Genomic DNA, 12823 nt, shown 5'->3' with positions numbered 1-12823 from the left:
TCACAATTATGGCAGCCATGAACAACTTCATTCATGGCTGTTCATGGCTGCTCATGGCTGCTTAAATTTTTCCTGTTCAGGAAACAATTTAAGCTCAACATTGGTCAGCTCGACATTACTGTCCAAGCGATGTGCCGAACAGTTATCAATAAGTAAGCAAACATTGCGGCCTTGCCTTTTCATTTCTTTGTCGAACGCTACCAGGCAATCGGTGAAAATAGCCCGCGTCATCCATGAATGGCTATTTGCGACGTATTTCACCGGCAGACTTCGCGTGCCTTTAAAGCAGTGCGGCTTGGCCGTCTTGCCGATGACGAGAAGGGGCCGCTTGTCGGACCTGTCCATATTTGCGCAGAGCAAAACGGTGACATGCTTTTTGCTTTGCTTGCCTCCGTGGCACTGTTTCCTCTTGAAGTCGAACGTCTTTGCCAGCAGCATTTCATAGAAGAGTCCGGTCTCGTCCTCATTTCATAGAAGAGTCCGGTCTCGTCCAGACGCAGGGTACTTTTCCATGATGTTAGTGGCGTTGTTCGCAATCCACAATGATGCACTGTCAGTCTACAGAAGCAGACTCCCCACACAAACACTTTGCCGACGATCTCGTAGCGCTCCTTGAAGCCGTTAAACCACCCGGCACTTGCTCTGAATTTGTCACCAATGCCTAAAAACGCCGGCATAGTTGAAAGCCTTCTGCTGAATCATACTTGCACTGATCGCAATCTTCTTGGCCCTTGTCTTGCAAAACCACGTATAAACTGCCTTGTCAGGTCTTCATGGGCGGGCTGGGTCGTTGTTGCGCAGACGTGCCTGACGCTAATGCCTTTGAGATGCTCGTTTCAGACTTCAGTATCGTCGACAAAGAGCTTGGCGTGATGCCATACTTTTCGGCAATGCTTCCTCTTTTTTTTCCTCCTGCTGCCGCGGCAATAATTTGAACATTGTGCTCTAGTGAAAGAAACTGTTGTTTTTGCTTTGTGGCGCCGCCATTAGCCTTCGCGCTACCGTAGACTAGAAAACGCACCCAAAGAAAATATAAACAGGTCAGAGCTCACGCGGCGAAGCGCAGACGCACCAGAGTTTCCGCGAGGACTAACACAAAAGATTGCTTGCGCTAGCAGCCAATATGAAACGTGCGGACTCGGCTTGGCTTTGGCTTCAGTGAATGTTGCTGATCTGCAAGCTCGCAGGATGCTGCGCTGCATCGTCATCAATAGCAAGCAATGGCGTCCCCCTTATTTTGCAACATTCGACAGGTTACGTGCGACTTTGGTGCGTTTATGATCGTTTGAGCCATCAGGAACCAGGAAATCCTGTTGTTTCTATAATTTCCAGTATTTATTTATTTATTTCAATACTCTCAATGCCATGTGGGGCGTTACAGAGAGGAGTGGGTGTCAATACAATAAATGCAAATCGCGGTTTTGAAGGATGATGGAACGGGGTTGCTGACAATGGAGGCGGGGAGGCGGTTCCAGCAGGTCGATGTCCTTGGAATGAAGGAATAAGCATAGTAGGTTTGTACGTGAACTTGGGAGTGGACCTTGAAGTTGTGATCGGTGCGTGCTGAAATATAATGAGGAGCAGAGAGTAGTGCATTCTTGAAGTGATGATTGGTATGGTATATTTTGTGGAATAGCCCAAGCCGCGCCATTTTTCTTTGTGTCGTAAGGTAAGGGAGGTCCAGGAAAATTTTTATTGCCGTAACACTTGCGGTGCGAGAGTAATTAGAAAGGATGAAATGGGTGGCTCGGTTTTGAATAGCTTCAAGAGAGGAGGTAAGCAAGACAGAGTGAGGATCCCAGACACAGGCGACATATTCGAGTTATTACGAATGTTTTATACAATAACAGTTTTAAAGAGATAGGAGCCAATGAAAAGTTTCAGCGATGGAAACCTAACATGTGATTAGCATTGTTAGCCACGAAATCTATGTGAGTTTGCCGTGTCAAGGTATTAGATATATGAACGCCGAGGATATTTATATGAGCTAACAGCTTCTAAGATAGCATTGATAGATAGTATTGAGAAAGTAAGGATAAAGGGCAGGAACATTACTGTTACGATATACTTCATTACTTTGCATTTATTCACGTTCAGTTTCATTAGCCATTGAGTACACCTTGCTTGAACGTAGTTCAGATCAGCTTGAAGCAGCAGTGCGTCACCTGGTTTAGTTATCTCCCGGTAAATTACACAATCATCAGCAAAAAGTCTAATTTCTGAGGAAACGTGGTTAGGAAGATCGTTAATGTAAATTAAGAGTAACGGTCTGAGAACGGTTCCTTGCGGTACACCGGAGGGGAGAGTAGAATTGGAAGGGAGTCGTAGCTGTTTTCCGTGACGTACTGCTTTCGATTTAATAAAAAGCACTCAATCCACTGGAGCACGTTGGGGTCGATGTTAAGGGCTTTACAATTTTAGAAGGCGGTGAGAGACTGGTGTCGAATGCTTTTTGAAAGTAAAGAAAAATGCAATCTACGAAGAAAGAGTTGCGATCGAGGATGTTAAAGAGGTCGTTAGTAAAAAGGAGCTGGGTTTCACAAGAGTAATGTTTCCTGAAGCCATGTTGATGCATACAGAAGAAGTTGTTACTTTCAATGAGTTGCCAGATTGGAGTATATTACATGGTCTAGAAGCTTACAAGGAATGCTGGTTAATGTGATGGGTCTATAGTTTAGGGGGCTGGATAAGTTACCTTGCTTGGGAACTGCTACCACCCTCCCCGCCTTCCAGTCATGAGGAAGCTGAGAACACTGTAAAAACTGAGTAAATATTTGTGACAAGATTATTGATGAATATGTCTCAGTGTGCTTCAGAAACACCGCGATGATTTCCTCGGTACCAGATGAAGAAGATGGCTTCAGTGCCTATATTAGTTTGGTAATACCAACCAAGTCAACCAAGATTGGATCCATCATAGGAAAAGAAGTTGCTGCAGGCTTGGGGGCAATGCACGATACATCATTCGAGAGTGAGGCTACAAAATGGTTTTGAAGAACAACAGAACACTGATTGCTTGGTATGATATCACCTTGCTCATCGCATAGCTGAATTTCCAGTTTTTTTTTGACCCAGTCACAATACTCCAAAACTTCTGTGGGTTGGATTGTAACAAAGATGGAAGTGTACAGGTAGAAAATTGTCTTTGGCTACCCTAATTGCCTGTTTATACTCGAACACGGTGCTGTGGTACACTGCCCCCTTTTACTGCTATCATAAAGTGACGCACTACGATACAGCCCCTTTCTTCTTGTGAAGGTGGTTCAGCGTAGATGTATACCAGGGGGAACGGAAAAAACAACGAGCACTATGCCATGGAACATACTTATCTATTAATAATAAGACTTGGTCTTTGATGATAGACCAGTTGTGTTCAACTGAATTCTGTGAAAAGCTGCGTAGGAATTCATGACAAAAATCTTTGCAACTATTGCAACTAGTTTGTGTGATTTCTTACCTGGTAGATCGAGTGACTTGTGCCTCGGGAAAATTTCGTTGAACCGGAAGAACGATGAAAAAGTGGTTCGTTGCGGAGGGAGTTGCGATACATTGGAGCCTATGGGGTGCGGTCAGGGAATCACAAACACTTCGTTGAAGTGGGAGTTTCATTGTGGTGGAGTTCGTAGTGGCAAATTTTGACTATCTCCGAAAGGGATCATTACGAAAATGTGCCAGTGACGTGTCAAAGCCAGATATCGCTATTACCTTTCAACTGGGCACTCAAATTAGCACGCAGTCATGGAGGCAGAGTCTGAATCACTGAATTATGTGTCTTAAGGTGTTCGAAATTGGGATCGTCCTTATGCATTAAGTTTATGGGCCAGTGGAGGTGCCATGAAATAGTTCGAATAATCGAGCTTCTCTGAATTATTAAATGCAGTAAACATTTCTATGCTTACCGAAGGAGTAAAACCACCCGTCCGTCATGTAAGACTATTGCTTTCAAGATAGAGCCCGTAGCTGCGAGTGATTTTACCTTCGTGCTGCTTGTCGCTTCAATGCAAATGAAGCGTCGAGAACACAGCGCTCGCGGAGCTCTCAACACACTCGGCACACTGCCCGTTTTGCAGTTCGCTTTCAAGGTACGGGCCTGTACAGTCTCTCCAACGCTGAGCAAGCGGCGAGAACACAAGTGCGCCAAGCTATCGGCAGTCGGCACTCACCGTTGGCATCGTGGATCGCTTTCAAGATACGGTCCACACGGCCGTGCCATATGCAACTACTGGCGGAGTATGTTTGGTCACGGATCATAATAGTTTGTCGTGCCTGGATAAGGTGCTAAAGAGCGACAACTGCTTATAATCGGAACGTCTTCAGTGCACCTGATGCTGCCACCTGAAGTACTTTGCTTGTGCTATCAATGCACCTATGCCACCGTCCGCACCAGTTCGTGTCGCCGCAGCGCTGTCATTTGTACTGGCCGGATCAAGTTTCATAACACTGATAATGACACCGGGCTGCATGGAGATGAGCAAGTGGCACAATGCTTACGTATAACTCCCACAGGAGTTTCTGTGTAAATTTTTGGTGTCTGCATAATCGGTCGACGTCAGTTGTGAATCAGTTGCTGAGTAGAGGATTCAGGTTTGAGGAAAAGCAGACCATTGAAAAGGATTCGTGTCATCTAAATCAATGCTTGAGATTAACAGGCGCTCATCAACGCTGGCCTGACTCACAGCATTGACCACATAGTCTAGCCAGGTGTTTCTGACTGATGCTAACACTAGCTTCGCTGAACATGGCTGAGCTGGCAGATGTCAATAAAAATTTGTGAGATCTAAAAGCACCATTTTAGCAGCTTCACTCAAATGGGAATAAACAAACTACAGCACCCTGTGTGAACAGGTTTGTCATCCTAATTTAAATTACAGGGTACTCAAATTTAGGTTTTCCTTTTTTGTATTTAGAGGCAGAGTTGTTGTACAGCGAGTCAATACTTTCTGGAATGACGCTTGTCAAATTTAAGTGTTCGAAAGTACCTAGGACGTTCCCAGCAGAAGGAATTTATTTGCTTCAAGGTGCTCTGAAATCTGTATTTAGGTGCTCCAAACTGCTCCTTAATTGCTCCAAAAATTGCTCCAAAACTAAGTTTGTCAGTGGCACCACTGTGTATGTTAAAATGTATGTTTGTACATACATTTTTACAACATACAAGTGCACCACTTGTATGTTTAAAATGGCCGAACCGGGTGAGTGACCCTTTAAAGGCTGCTAACAAGCCAACTATGCAATTAATTACCAGCCCTACAGCTTTGCAAAGATTGTTTAAGTGTTAACAAATTTAGTCAAAGTGAAATTTTGTTGCAGTTGACCTTTCAGCTGTCTGGTTTTGACTTGTGTGGAACTGCAAAATAGCTGTTTGGACTTGTGTCAAGAAACTGTCATTTTATTTTGTGCAGGCCTAACGTTCCTCTGGCCAACTGGCAGTCCGGAACTGACACCCATCAGGAAGAAGCCGGATCGCCACTGAAGTGTCACTTGCGTCCGAGCTTTAGAATTTTTTTAGATCGTAATTTATTGACGGTGACTTTGTCTAGGAAATGATTTTAACGTAGAAACACAGAAGCTCGGGCGAGTTTTTATGACTGCATAATAAAGTTCTTACTTTTTGACAGCATTGTACTGGGGCATTGCTGCAGACATTTTATGCAATTTTTCTTCAGGATAAGCTCTGCAGTTAAAAGGGCGTACTTGAGATCATCGCCCAGTTTGGTCTGGTAGAGTATTTTACGATGGCTGAAGCTGTCCTCGTGCGATAAGGGGTAGGGAACTTATTAGTAGTCGAAGCGCAGGGCAAAAGTTCCGATCGACTTTTTGCCTGAACCACCATGGTGATCTATTTGCATCATTTCAGTGTTTTCGCATTTTGGGCGGTTGAATGCGGTTGGCATTCTTGGGGAACTTCACTCGGTTTGCCGTATCTAACCTCTTCCGCATACCCAGTGACTCAAGTTGCCCATTAACTTGGGCCACTAGTTATGTGCTGGCTGCCGTCTTGCCGAGCAGACATGGGCCACTGAGTCTGGGTCACTGAGTATGTGATCGAACAAATGTCTTCAGCACTGCATATGTGATGTTGGCATGTGCCCATTCTTGGCCGATCCTCCAGAATGCATGTGCTAAGGAGTCTTAAAGGGTATGTGCACTCACACCTAGAAATAACGAACTTCTCTAATGAAGTTTGCAGTATAACAAAGTAATTAACTTTTTAAACTTTGAACACCATGTATTTTGAACACCAATATAATGAAGTGTGTTAAAGCGCATTTTTCTATAATGAAATTTTGCTGCCGCTGTGAAAGGGGTGCTGAGGCATGAATGAGATATGCCTCTTGCTAAGCGTACACGTGTGTATGAGTCTGTATGTGTGTGACGAAGGAAGGGTGAGCAGCCACACAATACGGGCGCAGAAGTAAGCACTTCAGTTCGCCTAGCACAGTGTTGCTAGATCACCTTTGGAGGAAACGTTTGTGTTTGTTTTAGAGTCAAGTTTATTCTTGATGCAGATGAGGCAATTGCGACCGGGAGATCTCTTCCCGAAAGGCCTTTATTGCGATTGAAAGTGCCCCGTATGACGCCCTTAAAAAATTCTGAGCGCCACCTTGGCCCACAATAACCTTGTCACGTGCTTATTCTTATGGTGCTCGTGCTTTGACGGCCAAAGTTCAGGCTGTGCCTCAACGCAGGGGACTAGCGTGTCGTTATTGTGTCCCTCACCGTGCGACATGGAAGCATCTGAGCAAGATTTTGAAACCACAACCTGTTTCAAAACCCATGCCGGAAGTTTACGTGTAAGCCACGGGATGCGAGCGCACAAGCCGCTTCCGTAGCGTATGCTCAAAATTATGCTCGATATCAAGCACTGCTTGACAGGCGCGGGGCCCACGTGTCCCACGTGACAGACGCGGGGCCCACGTGACAGACGCGGGGCCCATCCTACCGCGTCCCTTCTGGACGCGGTAGGATGTGCACACGACCTTGCAGAAGCATGATGCGTAGCCAGGCGTGTACGATTAGCCCTGTGTGGTTGGGCATTAATCTCAAGTTTCGGAGACACGTTGAATGGAGAGGCAGTAGAAGTGTTCGCTGCCCTCTGTCTGCATTCATCATGCCAGCGTCAACAGCAAGTGCTCATAGTCGTCGAGCGAGATCTGTTCACGTTTGCCTGTGCGTGCATGACTCGGTACTTGCTTGTTTAATTAATAAGAATATTGTCACGTAGTAGTGACGATGAAGCAAACAGTCGTAAAACTGTGAATGACGAAACCGATTCTTTATTGGGCGAACCTGTGCCCACAAAAGCAAGTTACACTTGAAGCACAACGATAGCGGCGAACACAGTCGGCGATCGTCGAAATCTGATCAGCGGCGAAACGCGTCGGCTTTTATACCTGAGTCATCGAAGGTTCCAGATTAATCCCTGATGCCCGCGTGTCTTCCAGAAAGTTCTAGACAATTCGCGTCGCTCGTACAATCAGATTACATGGGCGTCGGTGACCACAGATGACGGATAGAAGCATTGATAACGTCCGAGAAGGTTCCAATGCTGGCGCGTCCTGCGCGGAGCGATAACGTTTAACATTTGTCAGCCGGTGTTGAAAGCGGCCACCGGTGAAAGATAAACATGTGTACGTGTCAATACCCTCCCCTTAAAAAGCATCGTCCCGATGCTACAAACACGAAAGCGAAAACAAAACCATGCGTAATAAACAAAATAACAAAAAAAAACAATAACAAAGTAACAAAGTACCTAAGTTTGTCAGCGGGCGTAGAAAGGCTTAAGACGCACCACGTGGATGACTTCAGGTCGTGCCCGGCGCCGCTGTGATTGCGAAATGCCGTCTGGCACGACCTCATAGTCTAGTGCGCCAATACGTCGGGTGATCTTATATGGTCCGAAATAGCGACGTAACAGCTTCTCGCTAAGTCCTCGTCGGCGTATCGGAGTCCAGACCCAAACACGGTCACCGGGCTGGTACTCGACGTAGCGTCGTCGAAGGTTGTAGTGTCGGCTGTCGGTCCTCTGCTGGTTCTTCATGCGCAGTCGGGCGAGCTGTCGACCTTCTTCGGCACGCTGCAAATAGGTGGCAACGTCGAGATTTTCTTCGTCGGTGACGTCCGGTAGCATGGCGTCAAGCGTCGTTGCCGGGTTCCTTCCGTAGACCAGGTTGAACGGCGCCATGTGCGTCGTTTCTTGCACGGCCGTGTTGTATGCGAAGGTCACGTACGGAAGGATGGCATCCCACGTCTTGTGTTCGACGTCGACGTACATTGCCAGCATGTCGGCGATGGTCTTATTTAGGCGCTCGGTGAGGCCATTCGTCTGCGGGTGGTAGGCGGTGGTCCGGCGATGGCTTGTGTGGCTGTATCGCAGGATGGCTTGAGTTAGTTCTGCCATAAAGGCAGTACCTCTGTCGGTGATGAGGACTTCTGGGGCACCGTGACGCAGGAGGATGTTCTCAACGAAGAATCGGGCTACCTCGGCAGCACTGCCTTTGGGCAAGGCTTTTGTTTCGGCGTAGCGGGTGAGGTAGTCCGTAGCTACGACGATCCATTTATTCCCGGACGTCGACGTCGGAAAAGGCCCCAGTAAGTCCATCCCAATCTGCTGGAACGGTCGGCGAGGTGGCTCGATCGGCTGTAGAAGTCCGGCTGGCCTTGTCGGCGGTGTTTTGCGTCGCTGACAGTCTCGGCATGTCCTTACGTAATGGGCGACGTCGGCAGAGAGGCGAGGCCAGTAGTATTTTTCTTGTATCCTCGCGAGCGTGCGGGAAAAACCGAGGTGTCCAGCCGTTGGGTCGTCATGGAGAGCTTGCAGAACCTCTGGCCGCAATGCTGAGGGTACCACGAGGAGGTAGTTGGCTCGGAGAGGCGAGAAGTTCTTCTTTAGGAGAATGTCGTTTTGCAAGAAAAACGACGCCAATCCTCGCCTGAACACCTTCGGCACAGTGACGGTCTTGCCTTCCAGGTAGTCTACAAGGTTCCTTAGTTCCGGGTCGGCTCGCTGTTGTTCGGCGAATTCGTCGGCACTGATGGGTCCCAAGAAAGTGTCGTCATCCTGGTCATCCTGTGGCGGCGGTTCGACGGGGGCGCGAGACAATAGTCGGCGTCAGAGTGCTTTCGCCCGGACTTGTAAACGACGGTGATGTCGAATGCTTGAAGTCTCAGACTCCATCGTGCGAGGCGACCTGAAGGATCCTTCAAGTTAGCTAGCCAACACAAGGCGTGGTGGTCGCTCACAACTTTGAAGGGCCTGCCATAGAGGTAGGGGCGAAACTTTGATGTAGCCCAGATGATGGCGAGGCACTCCTTTTCTGTTGTGGAATAATTTGATTCCGCCTTCGATAGCGACCGGCTAGCGTAACTTACAACCCTTTCTAGTCCGTCAGTCCTCTGCACAAGCACGGCGCCGAGTCCTACGCTGCTTGCGTCGGTGTGGACTTCGGTATCGGCGTTTTCGTCGAAATGTGCAAGGATGGGCGGCGATTGTAGGCGTCGCTTCAGTTCTTCAAATGCTTCGATTTGCGGCGTCTCCCACTTGAACTCGACGTCGGCCTTCGTGAGATACGTCAGTGGCTCGGCGATCCGTGAAAAATCTTTGACGAAGCGCCTGTAATAGGCGCACAGGCCAAGAAATCTACGCACTGCCTTCTTGTCGGCAGGCGGAGGAAAGTCAGTGATGGCCGCCGTTTTCTGTGGGTCAGGGCACACTCCAGACTTGTTGATGACATGGCCCAAAAACAAGAGCTCCTCGTATGCGAAGCGGCACTTTTCTGGCTTCAACGTGAGTCCGGAGGTCTTGATAGCTTGAAGAACTGTTTCAAGGCGCCGCAGGTGTTCTTCGAAGCTTGAGGCAAACACAACGACGTCGTCCAAATACACGAGGCAAGTCTGCCACTTCAAGCCTGCCAGTACTGTATCCATGACGCGTTGGAAAGTCGCAGGTGCCGAGCAAAGACCAAACGGCATGACCTTGAACTCGAACAGTCCGTCTGGTGTTATAAAGGCAGTCTTCTCCCGGTCCCTCTCGTCGACTTCGATTTGCCAGTAGCCGGTTTTGAGGTCCATCGACGAAAAATACTTTGCGTTGTAGAGTCGATCCAAGGCGTCGTCAATCCGTGGGAGGGGGTATACGTCCTTCTTCGTGATCTTGTTGAGGCGACGATAATCGACGCAGAAACGTAGGGTTCCATCCTTCTTCTTCACTAACGCCACGGGGGACGCCCACGGACTCTTGGACGGCTGGATGATGTCGTCGCGTAGCATTTCGTCGACTTGTTGCCTTATGGCCTCGCGTTCGCCCGCCGAAACTCGGTACGGGCTCTGACAGAGTGGGCGGACATTTTCGTCGGTTATGATGCGGTGCTTGGCGACAGGGGTTTGTCGAACTTTTGACGCCGACGAGAAGCAGTCCTTGTATTGCAGGAGCAGAGCTTTTAGTTGTTCTTTCTTATGCCTGGGAAGGTTCTGATTGACGTCGAAAGTTGGTTCAGGTACTATAGTCGTCGTTGCAGGTGCACTGGAATCCGTGAAGGCGAAAGCACTGCTGGCTTGTACTATTTCGTCGATGTAGGCGACCGTGGTGCCTTTGTTAATGTGCTTGTATTCGGGGCTGAAGTTCGTGAGCATCACCCTTGCTTTCCCTGCACGTAGCTCAGCTATGCCTCTAGCGACGCAAATTTCACGGTCGAGCAGTAAGTGATGATTGCCCTCGATGACGCCGTCCATGTCTGCAGGCACTTCGGTACCGACGGAAATCATTACGCTGGAGCGAGGCGGAACGGTCACTTGTTCTTCTAGCACATTCAAGGCATGGTAACTGATGTCTGTATCCGGTGGTATCGCGTTGTGCGTTGAAAGCGTTACCGACTTGGACCTTAAGTCGATGACTGCACCGTGTTGGTTTAGAAAGTCCATGCCTAGGATGACATCCCTGGAGCAGTGCTGCAGGATTACGAAGCTCGCCGGGTAAGTGCGGTTGTTCACAGTGACTCGTGCTGTGCAGATTCCAGCCGGCGTTATTAGGTGGCCTCCCGCTGTACGGATATCGGGTCCTTGCCAGGCAGTCTTCACCTTCTTCAACTTGGCGGCGAACGGGCCACTGAAGACGGAATAGTCGGCTCCAGTGTCGACGAGAGCAGTGACGTTATGACCATCGATTAGCACGTCTAAGTCGGTAGACCGTCGTCCGGCGTTGCGGTTAAGTCGTGGCGTCGGATCACGGCTGCGTCGGCTTGCTCCGCTGCTGCTACGTCGCGTCGGTAGGTCTTCTTTCGGCGGCGAAGTGTTGTCGTTGGGGCTCTTGCCAGGTGGTGTGCTGATACCTCGTCGTGGTGATTCGCGAATCTTCTTCGTCGGCGGCGGAGGATCTTCGGTATTGCATCGTACAGCAACCGCAGCTCCATCGGTTGCTGCCTTTAGTTTCCCGGGTAAGGACTGGGAGATCGGCCCCGAGTGGGACCGGTGTACTGACGGCGATGGGGCGAGATGTAGCGGCCTGGTGACGGCGAGCGTGAGGGTCGTCGTGGTTGCCACTGAGCTCCGGCGAGGTAGTCGGCGATGTCACGTGGTCGCTCACCAAGCTGTGGACGTGGCGCGTTGACGGCGAACCCTCGTAGGCCCATCTCGCGGTATGGGCATCGGCGGTAGACATGGCCGGCTTCCCCGCAGTGATAGCAGAGCGGGCGGTGGTCAGGGGCGCGCCAAATGTCCGTTTTTCTCGGGTAGCTGCGCTGGGCGACGGGCGGGCGTGCTGGCTGCGGCGGCGGCGCTGGGCGACGGAATTGCGGCGTTACGGGGCCCTGGCGCGAGCGCGGAGGGGGGCCTTGACTACGGGCGACGGCGGCGTATGTCATCGCTTCCGGCTGGGGTTGCGGCGATTCGGGAAGTCCTAGCGATTGCTGGATTTCCTCCCGCACGATATCGGCGATGGAAGCAACTTGAGGCTGCGACGACGGTAGCAACTTCCGCAGCTCTTCGCGTACTATCGCCCTGATGGTGTCTCGTAGGTCGTCGGAAAGTCCTTGGACTTCGGCGTAGTGTGGCGTCGAACGGCGAGAGAAAGTCTTGGACTGTTGTTGGTGGATTCCGTACCAGTCCGGCGAATAGCTCCTGCTTAACTCCCGGCATGAGCAAGCGAACTTTCTTGTCTTCGGGCATAGCTGGATCGGCGTGCCGGAACAATCGAGTCATTTCTTCAGTGTACATACCGATGCTCTCATTCGGGAGCTGTACACGGTTTTCCAGCAAGGCTGCAGCTCTTTCTTTACGGACGACGCTCGTGAAGGTGTCCAGGAAGGCGGCTCGGAAGAGGTCCCAGGTTGTTAGTGAACGTTCCCTATTCTCGAACCAGGTTCTGGCGCCGTCTTCAAGAGAGAAGTAAACATGGCGCAGCTTTTCGTCGCAGTCCCACTTGTTGAACGTAGCGACCCGGTCGTATGCCTCCAGCCAGCTTTCGGCGTCTTCACATGGCGAACCGCGGAAAGTCGGCGGCTCCCTGGATTGTTGCATCACGACCGCAGATGTTGGCACAGGGGCTGTCATGGTAGCTGCTGCCGAGGTCATGACTTTTGTCCTCTTGGTCTTCTCAGGTAGGGGTTCGTACTCCGGTGGCAGGTTCAGTAGCCTGCGACTAGCTCGCTGGTCGGGGTAGGCGTCGACGTCTTCTAGACGGTGTGGGCTTGGCTCACGGCTGGACGGGGGGGTCCGGTACAAGGACATAAAAGCACCTCCACCAGATGTCACGTAGTAGTGACGATGAAGCAAACAGTCGTAAAACTGTGAATGACGAAACTGATTCTTTATTGGGCGAACCTGTGCCCAC

General features: G+C 49.9%; 1 protein-coding gene across 1 annotated transcript in view; it reads left to right on the top strand.

The window, feature by feature from the left end:
• Positions 1–5622, top strand: part of LOC119466545 (proteoglycan 4-like) — a 54397-nt gene extending 48775 nt beyond the window's left edge. Inside the window, exon 11 of the mRNA XM_049657124.1 lies at positions 5400–5622. Coding sequence (XP_049513081.1) covers positions 5400–5544 — 145 coding nt within the window. The 3' untranslated portion in view covers positions 5545–5622. The remainder of the gene's footprint in view (positions 1–5399) is intronic.
• Positions 5623–12823: the final 7201 nt, after the last annotated feature.

Source organism: Dermacentor silvarum, chromosome 10, assembly GCF_013339745.2.
Source record: "Dermacentor silvarum isolate Dsil-2018 chromosome 10, BIME_Dsil_1.4, whole genome shotgun sequence".
NCBI lineage: Eukaryota > Metazoa > Arthropoda > Arachnida > Ixodida > Ixodidae > Dermacentor > Dermacentor silvarum.
The sequence above is the reverse complement of the archived record's forward strand: the minus strand, read 5'-3'. Positions and strand labels throughout refer to the sequence as shown.